Genomic DNA, 18,027 nt, shown 5'->3' on the forward strand with positions numbered 1-18,027 from the left:
CAATCCGCCCTGACGTGCAAACCGATGCTAAATCACCACCCTTGTATTTAGCATTTTGATGAGCTCTATTTCTTTAATCAGGCCTGCATTTCATGAGGAGAAACAATCTTGCTGAAAGAGAAGAGCAGCAGCAGCAGCAGCAGCAGCAGCAGCGGCAGCGGCGTCGTCGTCGTGGAGGCCGAGTCACTCTAAATCTGACAAATGAGGCCTCTGCAATTTCACTGCCTTCATAAACCTGCCATTCACGCCTAATCTACAGAGTCATCGACGCATGCAATATTACCTCGCATAATTGACAGCCCACACATTAAGCCAATGTCACAGAAATCATTTTAATGTTCTCAGCGAGGCGATGGGATGGGGGATGAGGGGGGGGGGGGGGGGGGGGGGGGCGGGGGGGGGGGGGGGGGTAGGGTGGGTGTTTGCCAAATCTTAATTGTTCCTTTGGTTTGACACCCAAACGTCCAGGAAGATAAGACGTGTTACCGGACGACTAACGTGGCGACTTGTGCAAGTCCACCACAGCGAATCTGACGCGTGAGTGCAAGAGACGCTGTCAGGACGTTGAAGCCGTGTCTGTCGCTGTGCGGGTGGCTTTGCTTCACCTTGTGTGTGTGTGTTTGTGTGTGTGTGTGTTTGTGTGTGTGTGTGTGTGGGCTGCACAGACTGCTGCCTCAGAGCGCCAACCTGCCTGAACACAGTAGATAACAAACCCTGAAAATTCACTCTTTACGTTTAGTCGGATGTTTACAGAAGCCTTCAGATGATGCGACGCACCCTGTGGAAGCCGCGTCGGAGGTCCTGACCTCTAGCTGGCCTCTTTCTGTTGCTGCTTCACTTAATATGGAGGTAATAATTAAAATCACATTAACAGACCTGCAGCATTTTCTACTTAGAGCTCAGAGCTTTTCTGTAATCACTTTTTTTTATTTTCTGCTCCAACGTCATTACAGCTGCCCTTGTTACACGTTACGTAACACAAAGGTGAACGAACTTTGAGGTGTCATGAATGCTTAAAAAGTCAGCAGAAAGACGTCAACACATCATTACTGTATGTACAGACACGACATGAAACTCTCCTGGTTGAATCATCAGAATAACAGATAAATAACTATTCAAATAAAATATCTGGTGGAAACTTTGAGGTTGAACGCGACTCCTGAAATCTGCATTTCAGAAAGACGCATCCAATCACAGAGCTTCAGATTCTGTCATGAAAGGGTGCTGCAAGTGAAAGCTACAGATCACAATGTTGAGAAAACTGAAAATGTATCAGTTCACCCTTAAATTTTGGCTTAATTGTGAATCTATTCAGCAACTGTGTCGCTGTGTTTTGTTTCGAACTTGCTCGCTATGGAGTCGTTTACTAGCTGTGTATATTTTATTATGATGATACAAGAAAATTTGAATCATTTGTCAAGTCTGTGCAGGTTAAAAAGTAATCAAAGCCCTGCTGAAGTGTCGTTGACTCTCTGCCACCTTCAGCGCTACTTCTTCACCACTTTCTTAGCAGGCCCTGACCTTTGACCCCTGACCTGATGGCGGAAGAGGCGGCAGCAGGTAGAAAGGGTGGGGAGGGGGGATCGACCACAGGAAGCGAGGCATCACATTCCAACCGCAGAATCACCCTGAACATAATCTGAACTAACGAGAGCGAGATCAAAGAGGTGGATCAATCAAACGTACGCACCTGCAGTCAGACGGTGTTAAGATTTACATTTTGAGAGTGAACTCGATCTGAGGCTTCGGCTGAATAAGATTAGCCCTCCTCGTTTGAAGTGCAAACATCGTTGTTTGATGGCGGCTGAGAGCCGGCGCTGCGGGGCGAAGGAGGCGAGTCAGAGGACGGCGGGGGTGTCGGCTACGTGCGCACCTGAAGGGCCCGCAGGCTATAACACACCTGTAGAGCTGCGAGATCCTTTTACTGTGAGTCACTACTGCAGCGTCCGCTCATCATATACATGCAGCACGGCGCCGAGGCTGCTTCCATAAACATAAAAAAACGCCTCAAACATCCATGAGAAGCAGTTTTTGTGGTTTTTTCGCTATTCCGATTTCCCATACAGATCATATCAACCGAAAGATTTTTTCTCTTCACCCAGCCACAAGAGCTTTATTATTTCCTACACGAGTTGACAAAGTGATTGATTTTTTTTTTTAAAAAAAAACTTATTTTGCAGTTGGATGAAATCTCCAGGCTGTGAGCAGCCTTTCTCCTTCAATGCGAGAGAAAAATAAAAACTGAAATATGCTCACCTCTCTTCTACAAGCTCGAGCTTATTCATCCATAAAATCCTTGAAATGACAGTTTTCACATCTTAATCAACCAACGCGGATTACAAAAACCACACTGTGTTAATACCCACCAGATAATAAATAAATGGAATCGCTCTTTTTTTTTTAAAGTCTCTTTTCGTGCGCATAAAAAAAAATGATAAAAATGTGAAATTTATGACAATATTTTCTTAGGAGGAAGCATAAGACGTGCATTTATATATCATACAGGTAGTGAATGTGCATTTATTATCTGTTAATGAGGCTGCTTTACATTCACAGTCCAGTGGAGGAAGAGTTATAAAAATAATGCATACTTATTAGTATTTCACATATAAATGTCCAAAAACCACATTGAATCATTCATTTTGATCAGATGTTTCCATTAATCTGTTTATTCATCTGTTGGCTTTTATCAGTAACACAAGAATAATGTATATGTATGTTTGTATTATGGTCAGTAGTTGTGCCTGCGATGTTGTGAGGGGATCAGCTGATCAGTGACAGCAGAAACAGGTTTGTATCATCAGCTTCTCTCAGCAGTGAAAGATGTGAGAGGAAAAATAAAACTGTTGTGTAGTAAATGATTCTGTTGAAGTTGATGCTCTTATGATGGTATCTGAGTGCTTGTAGAAAATTGTGATTGTCTGCAGTGATTTTATTGATTTTTTTTTGTTTTGGTTTGTTTTTTGTTTTGCTTCAGCTTTAGTTATTTTTCTTGAATTTCCTGAGGTTCATTTTTTGCCACTGTTTCCTTAAAGGGAGAATCCACTTTATTTGAACCTGTTGTTTTTCCCATTAATGTGACAGTTGTGGCTCTGTGGGTCATACTGGTCGACTTTGCTCTTTCCAGCTCCGCTATAGAGATTCCAGTGATTCAGACTGAGATTCGGGCGAATGAGGCCGTACACCGTGTGTTATAAAAAATATGATTTCACTGTCTATTTCATCTAGATCATGATGAACTGTTCCTGTCTTGCACTGCAACTCTGCAACATCAGCAGACTCATCATCAGCTCAGGTTGAAGGAGGTTCAGCATTATATTTGTAAAGAGGAAAATGTAGAAATTAAAATTCATTGGAGACAGGGTGAGACATGTCATCTGGGGGTCAGTTGGGCAAGATGGCTCCTGGACAGGAGAACTGAAAACAGACATGACGTTATCTATAAGTCTGTATTTGATAGATTAAGAAAAGAACTTTAACGCCCATTTAAAGTATATAAAACCCTGTTGTAGTTGCTCCACTGGGAGCCTTTTTCTTTGTAACCTCATCCTGCGTGTTGCATTGTGAAACGCTCCTTCTTGTACAAGACAATAAATTCTGTTAAATTTGATATTTCAGCTCTGGTCTCTATTGTTTAATGGTCATTAAGAAGAAGTTTTTAAACACCATGTATACCAATGGTTATCGGAGCTCAGTCAGCCTCCTACTACTGAGTCTGAACGAAAGTAAACACAGGAACTAGCTGCCCGTAGCAGCATTATGGCTAACTGCACAGGGAGCTATATCCCGGGCAACTTGCTGGCTAAGTGAACCACCCACATATTCATCTATACACACTGGTTTATTTACATGTATAAGATTGACTGTAAGGAAACTAAAAAAAACTGAGTGCAGTGATGCATTATCCTGTGGACTTTTATGAGGATGATGATCAGTCGTTTCACTTTGATGGCCAACTTTATAGCACACAGAGAGGAGCTAAAACAAATGGAAGAGAAGAAACAAAGAATGGAGGCAGAAGGACAACAGCACCGTCAGGACCATAAGTTACACCAATACGCCGTAGAAAACTCAGAATAGTTTTGTCTTTGGCTCTAGTGCAGTAAGGCGGTTGTTCATATCGGTGTATTTCTGTACACTGAGCTGGAATGAAACAAAGAGTGTACATAAATTAGGTAAATAACAGTATATTCAACCCTCTACAGAGTAAAATGCGGGTGTGACAAATCTTCTGATATAATTAATAAAGCTGAATGATACTGTTGATGCAAAGTCCTGTGATCAAACACATTCAAACTTAATTACATATCCTTATAGTGACTTTCCTAACCCCCCCTAAACCTAAGTCTACTCTTAACCATAAAACTAAATCTTAACCCCCAAAAGAAGCTATTACAGGCTTTTCTTTCCCCAGAATAGAGGCGTGTCCCGATAAGGTTAGCTGCCAGGTTTGGTCCCTACAATGTATGTAAAACAAACAGATATAATATGATGGCCTAGTGTGGGCACAGGCTCTACCAATCAAACAGGGGTGGGTGGTACGATGACGTCTTTATTTTTGGATTTTCTTTTCTTTGTCTTTTCAGCCACAGTAACAATCACAGCTAATGCTAACTATCAAGTTCTTCTTCTTCTTGTGTTTATACCAAATAAACAAGAAACATAAAAGTCATCACTTCATTTTACAGCAAGAAAGAGCTATCAGACAGAGAGTAGTAAGCTGAATGATTATTTTGTTGGAGAATTTAATGATTGACACTGAAAAACTGAAAGCTCTCTGAATGATTATGACTTAAATGTGATTAATTTTTTGGATTACTTTTCCTTTTCAGACCGAGAATTAACCCTGTGAACCTTCACAGACAGTTTGACATCCACAGACTCACTGCAGCCCTGTTTTCACCCAAAGAGCACCTTGACTTTACGATGTGTTTTTAGCCTCGAGGCTTAATTAAACTCCAAGAACCGAGGCCGATTTAGAAAGTCCACAACCAGCCAGTTGACAAACACCTTTTATTGCCTCATGAAAGACAATTAAAAGCGTCTGTCACCCTGTAGCACTGCAGATAATTGGTTTGCCCTAAACTCAGCCGGCAAAAGTGATCGGTGGATAATTCCCTCTCAGCTGGAGAGGAGCGACGCTGGGAGAAAGTGAACCGACATCAGTGAAAAATGCATCTGATCTCCGCCTACACAAATGTAATCTGTCAGACACACTCTGTCCTGGCATTTCATTTTTAGGATGCTCTGACTCAAAATGAGCAAGCAGGTGGTCAATGTGGTTTTTTTATGAGATAAAAGAGCACCTTGACTTCACGGTGCGTTTTATCCTTGAGGCTCAATTAAACTCCAAAAAGCCAAGGGAGTTTTTTTTTTTAAGCTAATATCAACAAAATTTCAAAATTAATCTCTCTTCTTCAAAAACCTTGATATCTCGATACAGGTTTCCTGAGAATCTTTCAGCTCAGACATCAGCAGAGGTTGTTTTCATGTGAAGCTGGAGCCATTAAAGGGGAACTCCACCTATTTTCCACCTCGGCACGTGTTTCCAGGTGTTGTATTTGAATAAAAAGTAATATAAAGCCTTTTTGTGTCTCAAGAGGGAGCTGTGTGAAGTCTGATGAATTGCCTCCAGTGATGTTACTTGAGTCAGTGTCAGTTGGGGTTGAAGACTACAAGTTTGAAGGTTGAAGGAGGTTACCAGACCTCTGTAGCTCCTCATCTCTACTGGAGGCTAGCAGCTCCAGGCTACGTTAGCCGCTACTAGCGTAACACACCCGAATCTCTGACAGAACTCTCTGTGGTGGAGTTGCATTGTGGATAATGTAGGCACCAGATTTTGACAAGGAAGAAGAATGCGTAAAATAAAAAGACGGTATCTCTAGTCCTGCTGCATCGATTTTCATCCTTTTTTTTAAAAAAAAAAAACTGTCCATCATGAGTCTGTTATAGGAGTGAAATGCTAAATATGTGCACACGTTAAAACACATGGTGCAAATGATCAAACTTTTAAAAAAGTAAAACTGCAAATTCTGCATTGAATATCTTCAAAGTGTAGAAAAACTACGAGCATTGATGTTGATTATGATAAGAAAACATCCTGTATTTTACCCTTATATTCTACACCACATGGCCAAAAGTATGTGGACACCAAAACTTTCTAGCCATATGTGATAATTGAGCAGTGATTGCTACACCATGTTCATTAATGTGCTCTTCTAGTTTCAGTCTTTTCAGTTTCCAGCAGACGTTGGAACCAATCAGCCACAAGAACATTAATGAGGTCCAACACTGATGTCGGCGATAAAGTCTGACTCCAGTTTATCCCAAAGGTGTTGGAATCATTTTGTAATAATTTGTAACACATAATTACATAATTTGTACCAGATTGCACCACCCTTTCTGTATAATGTCCTACAAATTACACATACCTGCAAATTACTGCAAAACGTCCAGGAAATTAGTATAAAATTAAGGGATCTGTATAATATAACGTTACCTCATTGTATGAGGTTGAATTAAGATTTCCTTTAATTGGAACTAAATGCTGTTAAGTACTCAGGATAACTGTCGCAGACTATAGAAACAAATATATGTGATCAGGTCCACATTCTTCACATCAACTGATGATCCAAGTATGTGAACTAGCATCAGATCTACAACAAAATATAATCTGTTAGCATGTTCCCTTGTTTCCCTCCAGACTTCATTATATAACTGAGACACTTTTCAAGACCTTGAAACTGTGAAATGAACTCGACATCTTTCTCCAGACCTTCTGAAAAGCATCTGTTCTCCAGATCGATTCCCGGCAAAGTCTCACGAGGCTTCAAAATGCATTCGGTTGTGTCGAGCTCTAAAGGCAGTTCCTGTCAGTCATGTAAGTGATGACAAGCCCAAGCAGGTGATCATAGCAAACAGAGAGTTGAGTTCTGACACCTCAGAGTCTCCGGAGATGGAGGATGGAGGAGAGGCAACGTCCTTGACTGAGAAGCAGAAGGAAACAGCCGCCGTGGGGAGAAAGTTTTTAAGTTCTTCCACAAACAAACAAGCTACAAAAACACTTCAGCTTCTAGATACAGAGAAATACAACGCAGAGAATAAATATATGTTCAGTACCATAAAAACTAGATAACATACGCAACCTGGAAACAGTTGGAGAGCAGGAATCTCCATCGTAACATAACAGGGTCAGGGTTAGGGCCAGGTTTAGGGTTAGGGTTAGGTTTAGGGTTAGGGTTAGGGCCAGGTTTAGGGTTAGGGTCAGGGTTAGGGTTAGGGTTAAGGTTAAGGTTAGGGTTAGGGTTAGGGTTAGGGTTAGGTTTAGGGTTAGTGTTAGGACCAGGTTTAGGGTTAGGTTTAGGGTTAGGGTTAGGGTTAGGGTCAGGGTTAGGGTTAGGGTTAGGGTCAGGGTCAGGGTTAGGGTTAGGGTCAGGGTTAGGGTTAGGGCTAACCCTTCAAGAGGACCAACATCACTGGTTCAAATACAAATCAGCTTGTATGAAGCGTTTTCTATAAATCAGCGTCACCTTCAGACAAGACGGAATAATGAATAATATAAAAAATCATGTCAGAGAATCATTAAAACACATGTATGTGTTTTAGAAACAAGTAAAATAATCCTTGTTCATGGCAGATTTTTAAACATTTCATTGTTTATTTGGTGTTGGTGTTTTGTGCTCTTTGTTGTTTTTATTTAACTACAGAAAGCTTTCTCACTTCTTAGTCACATATAATAATCAGGCTTGAGATGCTCTCAAAAAAATGATATAAAAGACATAATCTGTACTTTTATTCACATAATAACTTGTCAGCTCTCCAACATCTGCTGGCACGAGAATCCTAAAAATAGACCAGTGGACCAGAAAGGGATGAGAAACTTTTTGTACCAAAGATAAAACTACTGTCAAGATGCTTTGAAAAAAATCTTCTTATCTAGTATTTCTCTATTTTATATTAGAAGTTTTTCACAGTATTTTTTTCTGTATTGTATCCTTGAAGTCTTATTTCTTTAAAAAACTAGTAAATAATGAATCAAATTCAACTTTTTTTTGGACTATTTTCTCCAAAAAGACAAGTTTCATTGTTCTTCATTCTAATGCAGCAACCAATCTTACTTATTTTAAGATTTTTTTTTTACGAAAAGTTGCTTTCAAGTGGAAACACATTGAAATATTGTATTTTTTTTTTTTACTTATTAAGGAAACAACTATAAAGACAGAAGGGTTTTTAGGATTTTACGATAGAAATGGCTTAGGAAGATGGATTTTTGAAGTGTAATTATCATTAATATACTGTATGTTCAGTGCCATAAAACCTAGTTAACATATGCAGCTTGATAAATGATTTGAGAGCAGGAATCTCAGTTTAAACAGAGATTAACAGAGAACTGAAACAAGCAAAAAGGACTGACATCACTGGTTTAAATACAAACCAGCTTGTCATTAAATCAGTGTCAGCAGCTTCAAACAAGACAGAATAATAAAAAATTGATTTCAGGAAAATCCTTCAAACATAAACACTAAGTAAAATATGTCAAATTAGATGGAACTAACAAAACAAAACTGAAATTTTGTAGTATTTTCGTGATGTGATTATACGAAGAGACGATAAAAATGAGTCAGTCGGGGAAATGATGAAATGACTCACATAAAACTGTTATGAGCAGAAAAATGAACCCTGTGTCTAATAACGGCAGACACGTCTTTGTGTTTATTAAAGGAGCACAAGAATCATCAATCAGCAGGATCCACATGGAAATACTTACAACCGCCTGATATGTAAAAACCTGGAGGAGCCGCGCTAACTCTGCCAAAAACATGATTAATGCTGTTGTTGCTGCTGGTGTCTGTGTTTCCAATAAACTGATATTTTGTTGTTGTTTCTTCATAAGGAGACAGAGAGCAGAAGAAACATCTTTTTGTTTAGCGTCTCTTTGTTTCTGCTCCGTTATGAGGAATAAAACCCTCGTTAAACACACACAGCTTCATCCGAGATTCAACAACTTCAACCTGCGATGTTTTACTTCAATTTTTACCAATTGGAAAATACATAAATCTATACGTATTAGTTGTGTTTAGTTGCTTATAGATATGATTTTGCTTAACACTTAACACAGGTTGATGAGAGGGTTTACTGTCCCATTGTTCCATGTCATTTCCTCCTGGTTAAAATGCCGTCCAGAACCAGGAATTCAATTATTTCACTCCCCACCTCCCCCTGTGATCATCCAGTGGTGGAAGAAGTATTCATGTCCTTGACTTAACCCTTCTGTTGTCCTCGGGTCAAATTTGACCCGTTTTTAAATGTTTTTATATCAGAAATATGAATTTCTTTCATCTAATTGCCTGAAAATCACATGGATGGTTCCATATCACACACTTTGCAAGTAAAAGTAATGATCACTACTTTCGTTGAATTTTGAGTGTTTTATTAAAATTTATAGCATCTGTGGACTTTTGTCCTCCTGGGTCACTTTTGACAAAAGTTGCACGGTCGACGGGAAGACAACAGGAGGGTTAAGTAAAAGTATCAATACATCAATGTAAAAATAGATGTCAAATAAATGTAATACAGTAGAAAGTACAATATTTCCCTCTGAAATGTAGTGGAGTGGAAGTATAAAGTAGCATCACATGGAAATACTCAAGTAAAGTACAAGAAACTCAAAATTGTACTTGAGTACAGTACTTGAGTAAATGTTCCTCCTGTCTGAATGAGGCTTGTTAAATTTTAACACTGCAGCTGGTAGGGTTCGTCCATCGCCAATAGCTGACAGTCATCGAGCGCTGAGCCTGTTACCATCGTAACATCCTGATTTAAAGCACGACCGTAAATGACAGCAGACTCTCACACTGAGCTGAGATGAAACAAGCGCATATAAATTAGGTAAATAACATAAATAAACAGTGTTTCCTGCGTTTTGCTGTCATTTATGGTTACGCTACGTTGCAGGCGGGGCTGAGCGCTCCGTGTGTGTGTGTCGTCTGAGCAGAGCAGAGGAGAGACAGTGAACCACGTGAAGTGCTCGAGTTGACGACAACAACGCTCGTTACGTTACTGTAAGTGCAATAAAAGCATCATCATCATAAGCCCGTTCTGTAGACATCGCCCAAACCCGGAGCAGCTGCTCTGACTGATGCTTCAACCCTCCGTTCTTTTACCTGCTGATTTCCCAGCAGCCCGAGAGCCGTCCTCAAGAGCAATCTGCTCAACGACGCCTAATTATTTGTAAGCAAAACATTTGTATGTGAGAATCCCAGACAGCGCCCCGCGGCAACTCCACCATTAACCCACAACTCCCTCTGCTTTTCTGTAGGAGCTCTCTACCTGCTCTTCACTATTCTCCACCACGCTCCCTCCCTCCCTCCCTCTCTCTCCCTCCCTCACTTGCTCGCTGATGCTGTTGTCATCATCAGCTGCTCTGCATGAGAGCTTCGGCTAAACGGCCTGAGTGTAAACTGTAAACAGCGTGGACAGGACATCAATATTCATCTGCAGACAGCACGGACTCTTAATGTCAGAGCTGCTGTTCACATTTTAATCACGCCTGTTACTGTTTCGCAAAAATACTTGTCATGCATATGAGTTTCCTTCCTTCACTGAGCTCCATCAGCGCCGGCAGACAGATTTCAAACTGAAAGGATCTGAAAGGATCTCCCAGAAGGCCAAATTATACAGGATGAGTTGATTTGTCCCGGAATATAATCTGACTCAGATGAAGTTCAGTTTGGGATTTTCTATCATTTACATCCTGTTAAAATGTCAGATGTTAAACGTGGACAAAGTTCCAAAATAGGGATGTGTAGAGGGTCCAGTATTTGTATTTGTATCTGTATTTGTTGAGGCAGCAAAATTATTTGTATTTGTATTCAAATAAAAGTGTAAAGAGGCTTAAAAATCCTGTTTTTGTTTTTATTACACTTTTAATTTCAGAAAATTAAAGTGTTACAATAAGTGTTCCCTTGGGAGCACTTCATTTGTGTCAGTAGTTCAGCTTTATCTCTGGGGAACGCCGCCAACTCCGGGAGTGACGTCCAAATTAGGAAATGTGCGTCATGTAGCAGGTGGATGTGACTCCCCTTGTTGAGACCTGCTGATAGACGTCACAGCGGAGCAGAGGAGAGACACTGAGATAGAGATGTAACCGACCTGTGCGCTGGTATTTAACATGTTGGTTTTTTTTCTTCCCAAAAACAAATAATTTTTAAAATATTTGTATGAAACAAATATTAATTTAGAAAAAACAACCCACTATTTATGCTTGGCCGAATAACATATTTGTATTCAGGCACACCCCTATTCCAAATCATTATTTTTTTCCCTGATGAGCTGACGTTGTTTCGTCACACACGCCCAAAAATGTGCATCTATTTGGTAGCCTCGGTTGCTAAGGTTGTCGCTAAGGTTCTTCCGTGTGTTGTTCACGTCGTCCACTCTTATAATTTAGATCTGATTCTGCTCCGACATGTACAGACGGATTTGAGAAGTTGACAAAGAAGGAAAAAAAAGTGAAATCCTGCTAATATAGTTTGTTTATAGTTTGTTTATGAAGCTTCCTGAAAGCTGACCAATCAGAACAGAGTGGGCTCATCAGGAGGCGGGGCCTTAAAGAGACAGGAGCTAAAACAGCCTGTTTCAGACAGAGGCTGAACTGAGGAGCTGCATAAAGAGCCAGTAGAAGATAAATAAGGAGTTTTTCATTGTAAATCATGTAAAGATATTCTAGTTGAGCCCCGAGAATATAAATATAGAGCTGGACATGTGCAGAATATGTCCTTTTTTAAACAGCTTGATGCAGTTTATCATTGCTCTTTGTGTTTCATTACAGGAGATATGAAACTGCAGCAACAAGGAGAAAACTACATTATGTCATTTTTATTTATAAATGTCTCCTGCAGAAGCTGTCAGTACGACTTCTCTTCTTCATTTATAAACCAACTTAGGACTCTTTAACTGTATTTACCCCTCAGGTAAATACTGAACTTGGAAAGACTTCCACTACTTTGCACCTTTATAAATGAAATGAATTACAGAGTTTTAATTTTAAACTTTTAACCTCATCTATTCAGTGATTGTTTCTGCTGCTGCGTGGGATTTTGTTTGTTTTTTCTGTCTCTTTGCTGTGCTAGAGTCCCTCTCTCTCTAGCAAAAAGAGATCCTGATCTTGATTTAATAAAGGTTATATAAAGCGCACAGCTCAGACTTGCAGCCTCGTCGTCAGATGGAAGTCAGATCACGTTCCCACCACAAACAAACCACTCCAGAATCTGTTTGTGACTGGACTGAGACCACTTCCTCTGTTGGGTCTCTGCTCAATTGTTCTGGTCCGAGGAGGAATGTTATGTTCAGATCTGCCCAAAAGAATCATAGCAAAGAGGGAAACCAACCAGAGAGTCCATTAAATCAACAGATCAGATTCAATCAAAGAAATCACACATGCTGTAAAAGATGTAGTCGAGATGATCCAAATACTGAAGGCCCAGAGCTCGCCGGTTATTAATCAACCCATCAAACGCCTGCTGGAGGAAACTAACAGGCTGTTAGAAGCAAAAAAAAAAAAAAGATCTGGGGTACAAGTAAAAACCAACAGACTGTTGAGTCATGCTGAACATATGTGCCTTCAAAAAAATCTTCACTGTGAGCAAACATGCGGGATAAAAAAGCTCCACGCACCACAACAACATGTGGAGGACAGAGCTGAACTGCCTGACAGGAAGTTGACACATGTGCACGACATTTACAGCTGACTTTAATGTCAGAGATTCATACTCATCGATCTCGTTTGTTCTCAAGACAGTCGACACCAGAGCCGGACAGAAGGTCAATAATCAACTCTTTCTGTCTGAAGAAGACTTCTGTGTAAACGCTCCGGAGGAGGACAGCTCACACGATAACTGTTTGTCCACTTTGGGCTGCTGATGTCGTCGTGAAGCAGCTGAGAGACCTGATCGGAAAACGCCACACTGAGAGTGTCGTGTTGCGGCATGTTTGTTTATGTTTTCATTATGGATTTATCCATTTCTCTAATAATCAATCTATAAAACATCAGGAAACAGAACAAGGTGACGTCTCCAAATGTCTTTTTTATTCCGACCAAAAGTCCAAAGCCCAGAAATATTTAATGTACCATCATGTAAGACCAGCAAAAGTTTCCCATTTAAGAAGCTGAAACCATCAAATGTTTTGTTATAACATAAATCTGCATTAACTGATGTTTTGTCCACAAGTTTTCATCAGAAACAAGTAGCGACCACAACACTGTCACATCATCAGCTTTAAGTCGATATGTTGAACTTAACAGTTGCTTATTTCCACATCCAGCAGCAACATTATCATTCATGTAGAGTCTTCCTGGAGGTGTTTCTGTTTCCACCTGGTGAATGTGAGTCCAATATTCACTCTCTTTTCGCTCTGTTTTTGCTCTCTACCAACTCCTGAGGGAAATATCTGGCTGCTAAATGCTCCACTATGTTCAGCAGCTAGGTAGGATACTGAAGTTAGAAGGTATTGAGAGACAAAAAATAAAGAATATCACCAGTCTTTGAACCAAAAACCTAATTAGAAGTAGTGAAACTAGCTGTTGATGCTTCAAATTCTTGCAGCAATTCTTTCACACACACAGCTCCCTCTGGAGACACCAAAGCCTTTAAACTAAACTGTCTGTGAAGCTTTTCAGTCATCCAAAAGCTTTAAGTCAAGAGCAGCTAGACTTGTAGATTCTTGGAAGAAGTTTCCTTCTTCTTCTTCAAAACTAAACAACTTTTTTTTTCACATATAACATCTGGAAACACACTCTGAGGTAGAGAAATCAGTGACGTTCACCTTTAAGTAACTAGAAAAGATGGCGCTGAGCGTCAAACCCAAACTCCAGGCTTCCTCAGGAGCTCACAGCTGACGTTAAAAAAATGCTATATCTATAATTTTCCAGTGTGTACAGATTACAGTGCACTCATATTACCAGTGAATAATGGTCTGCTATAAATGCTTGATGCTTCTCCAGGGCAGCATTTTCCCTTCCATCCCCTGAACACAGCGGGCTGCTGCTGCTGCTGCTGCTTCCAACAAATTGCCAAAAGCCATTTTGTTCAGTTTCTTCTGCGACTGTAAAAAGCCTTCCTTTCTTCTTCTTCTTTCTTCTTCTTTTTTTTTTTCTTTCTGATGAACAACAGCTGCGAAAGCAACGCAGTCAATTATCTCGTATCAGGACTCAGTGCAGTGCGACAAGGTTATTGCTATGCATGAAACAGTGGATGTGTGAACTAGACTTTGCGTGCTAAAATAAATAAATAAATAAATCAAGGTATTTGCTTTGGTAAGTGACTCGGAACGTTTTCATTCGGCTCTGCAGAATATTGCATTGTGCCGCGGTGTGTCGGGCCTCTGCAGGAGAGCAGAGATCAGCATCGTCTGAGAGGGAAAAAAATGCTCCATTTCTCAACGCACACACTGTGAGCAGCAACAGAAAAGGCAATTCAGTGCTTCAATTATGCATTATGCATTAATAAAACATGGGTGAGGCGGGTTATTCCGCACACTCCGGAGTGACAGCTTACACTCATTTACATGACTGCTGTTTTTTGCTGTTAAATATTTAATAAAAGCTCCAAAGAGAAAGAACAGTATAATGTTATAATGAATTTATGAATATTAGATATTAATGCAGGATGCAAACATGGCTGCGAATAGTCTTGATGATAATTCCTGTCAGATAATATTGGAGGAATATTAAATCAATATTATGAGTGATGGTTAGTAGCTCAGAAACACTATTACAGCTCTAATGTGTTCATTTTATTTTCATTTTTAGAGTCATTTACATTTTTTTTTTGACTGTTAATCATTCTTTAGAGCTGCAACAATTAATCAATTAATCAATTATCAACTGACAGCAAATTAATCAGCGACTATTTGGATAATTGATGAATCGTTTTGAGTCATTTTTTTAATCAAAAATGCTAAAAAAAGTTGCTTCTCAGATGTGATGATTTCATGTTTTTCTCAGTCAAACACGACACTGAACTGATAACTGATAAATATTTTGGGCTTCTGGACTGTTTGTCGGACAAAACAAGATATGTGAACGTGTCACCTTTGATTCTGACATTTCTCACTATTCTGTGACATTTAATAGACCAAACAATTCACCAGTGAATCGAGAAAATAATTTCCACTTTGTGTCGTGCTGTCTAACTTCATACTCTTCCTCCAAGAGAGAAATATAGTACTTTTAACTTCTCTATATTTATTTAAAACATATAGTTACTGATTAATTATTTATATATATATGATTTATATACATATAATTACATTCCTCTGTATTTCTATTTTATTATTGTAATGAATAAAGTACCTTAAATTACACAAAAACAAGCTCAATCTCTCACTGTAGAGGCTGAAAACACTGTCAATTTTTTTTTATTTTTGACTTGATAAACAGCTTAAATCAACTGATCAATAACTAAAACCATCAGCGAAGAAGGTTTTTATAAAGTCACTGGTGGACCATCAGCAGCCTGTGTGTGAATATAAAGTATGAGCATCGTTATTTAAATAAATATAGTACAGCTGCAGAGTCATCATAAACTCACTAACAAGCCCCTGCAGGGATACAGTAGATCCATCTATAGCAGATAAATTCCTCATAATAAAGCCGAGATATTGATTTTATTTCCTCCCCCAACAAACAGGAATATTAATGTGATCTTTGAGTCAGCTGGAAACTAATGAAGGAACATAACGGTCCGATAAGGGCACGAGACATTTGATATCTACTATAATTAGACTCTATGAAAGCTTAAGACACACAAAGGTCGCTATAAACTCATCTATAAATGCCTAAATCTCCAGCTCATCAGGTGCTCGGTGACCTGCTGGCACCTCTCGCTGACGTGAGGTGCGTCTACTGGGAATATTAAGATGCCATTTCATCATCAACATGTGGAACTCTTTTATAACACACAACTCAAAATGGATCATGACCGGGAACGTTTGAAACTCAGTGTTGAAGCCGCCGAGAGATCAATCATGTAGTCATGAGTGATCCGCTGCTTTATGGGTTGTTTGTGCTGCTTTCTTGTTGAGTTTCGTGTTGTAATGTGTGCATAATGTATTGTTGAGTCCTGTGCAGTTTCATTTTACTGTTGAGTTTCATGCATTTAAAAAAAAAAGCCCATCTTGCACACTAAACTAGGCTATAAATGCTGATGTGTGGCATAAGTTCATGCTATATATTTGCCTCTATACAAATAAACATTAAAGACCCAACAGAGCAGAAGTCTCTACAGGAATCTAACAGTTACGGTACATCTCTCTCACGCAGCTCTGCATGAACTGAATGCTGATTTGTCAACATTATTTATGGTGATTTGTCTCCAGTATGAAAGTGATTTTGATTTTTTTTTTTAAAAAAAAGGTGCAGGGAGCGCACAACCACAGCACAGCCACGCACAGCCACGCACAGCCACGCAGCAGCAGCAGCAGTCTTACCTGTGCAGTCCTTCCCTTTGCCTTTGCACTCTCCGCTCTGTGGGTAATAAGACGCCCGAGCCTCCGGCAGGTAGAGCAGCAGGGACAGCAGGCAGGCGGACACCAGGTACCGGACAACCCCGCCGGGACACCTCCCAGCGCCTGACACCATTATGATGATGATGGTGATGATGGTGATAATAATGATGATGATCCGTCCTCAAAACCCTCCAGACACCGGCGGACAAATCACTCGGTGTTCAGGTGGAAACAATTCAGCGTAATCCCGAGAAAAGAAATTAAAATTTAAAAAAAACCGGCAGGTTCATGCAGAGCAAGAAGAGAGCCGAGAGAGAGAGAGCGCACAAGTCTGTGGTGAATATGGAGGAATGTGCAGATAGAGAGCTGATTCCGCGTTCAGGAAGCCTCGGAGGCGGTCCGGTTTGTCCACGGTGGAAGCAGAGCAGGCAGCGGCAGCATCCTCGCTATCCTTCCTCTCCGAAGCTCCGCGTCTTCCTCTGCTAGATTTATCTATCTCAGCTTCTATCGACTGGATCTCGCACACGTAGCGATCCTCCGCGACCTGATCTCCCCCCTCCCCTGTACAGAGTGATAATCAGGGCGCTCCGGCTCTATTTTTACCGCGCGGTAAAGCGGTTCCAGGCTCCGGCGGTAGCGGAGCCGCGGTGCGTAAAGAGAGAGCGAGCAGCAGCTGCAACCACAACAAAGAGATCCGGACTGAGGAGAGGACAGACAAGGCTGGTCACGTGATAGGATGCAACACTCCCCTCCACCTACACGCCCCTAACGCACGCGCGCACACACACGCACATACACGCACGCACACCTTACAGAACGCATCAAGGCCAAAGAAAATAAAGTGTTTCTGAACGCAAACACCAAATACGCAACGACACACTGCACTCACATCACCTACAAACCTGAAAAATGTGCTTATTTCAGTTTAATTGTATTTTATTCACTAATTTAATGTTTTTTTTAATTAAAAGAGGTGCAGGCAGAGATTTAAAGCCCCCCTCCATTTAGAAACGTGTTTTTCTCATTCCTTCAGTTGAATGTTTAAGCGTCTCTGTGCAGAATGATGTATGTGCAGTTTGTCTAATCAGCAGGGATTATTACCGTGGAAACATGGCTGTTAGTTCTGAGTTATAGCCTGAGGGGTCTGTTGGCTAGCTTTTTTTTTTTTCAAACATAATTTCTTTGGCATGTTTTTTGCCTGTATTGGACAGTCAACAGTGAAGTGACAGACAGGAAACAAAAGGAGGGAGAGAGATGTGTGTTACATGCAACGAGGGTAAAATAACCATCCACCTCTCTCTACACGAGGGACTGAGTGGACGTAAATCACGAGAAATTGTGAAATATTAATGTAATTTGTAGAGATGCTGAACTGAGACTGTGTGTGCACAGGGCTCAGATTATCACGCTGTATACAACCATTACATTCAAATCAAGTCTGCAGCTGGTGTTTAGTGCCTTGCTCAGGGGTTTGTGGTCGTTATTATAAGGGCGAGTCATTAATTTCCACAGTCTGTGTGG

The 18,027-nt window shown here is 40.4% G+C and overlaps 1 protein-coding gene across 1 annotated transcript in view; it reads right to left on the reverse strand.

Moving 5' to 3' along the window:
- tmeff1a (transmembrane protein with EGF-like and two follistatin-like domains 1a) overlaps positions 1–17,190 on the reverse strand; it is a 104,902-nt gene extending 87,712 nt beyond the window's left edge. Inside the window, exon 1 of the mRNA XM_044368920.1 lies at positions 16,489–17,190. Coding sequence (XP_044224855.1) covers positions 16,489–16,639 — 151 coding nt within the window. The 5' untranslated portion in view covers positions 16,640–17,190. The remainder of the gene's footprint in view (positions 1–16,488) is intronic.
- Positions 17,191–18,027: the final 837 nt, after the last annotated feature.

The sequence above is a fragment of the Thunnus albacares genome, chromosome 12 (genome assembly GCF_914725855.1).
Source record: "Thunnus albacares chromosome 12, fThuAlb1.1, whole genome shotgun sequence".
NCBI classification, from domain to species: Eukaryota; Metazoa; Chordata; class Actinopteri; order Scombriformes; family Scombridae; genus Thunnus; species Thunnus albacares.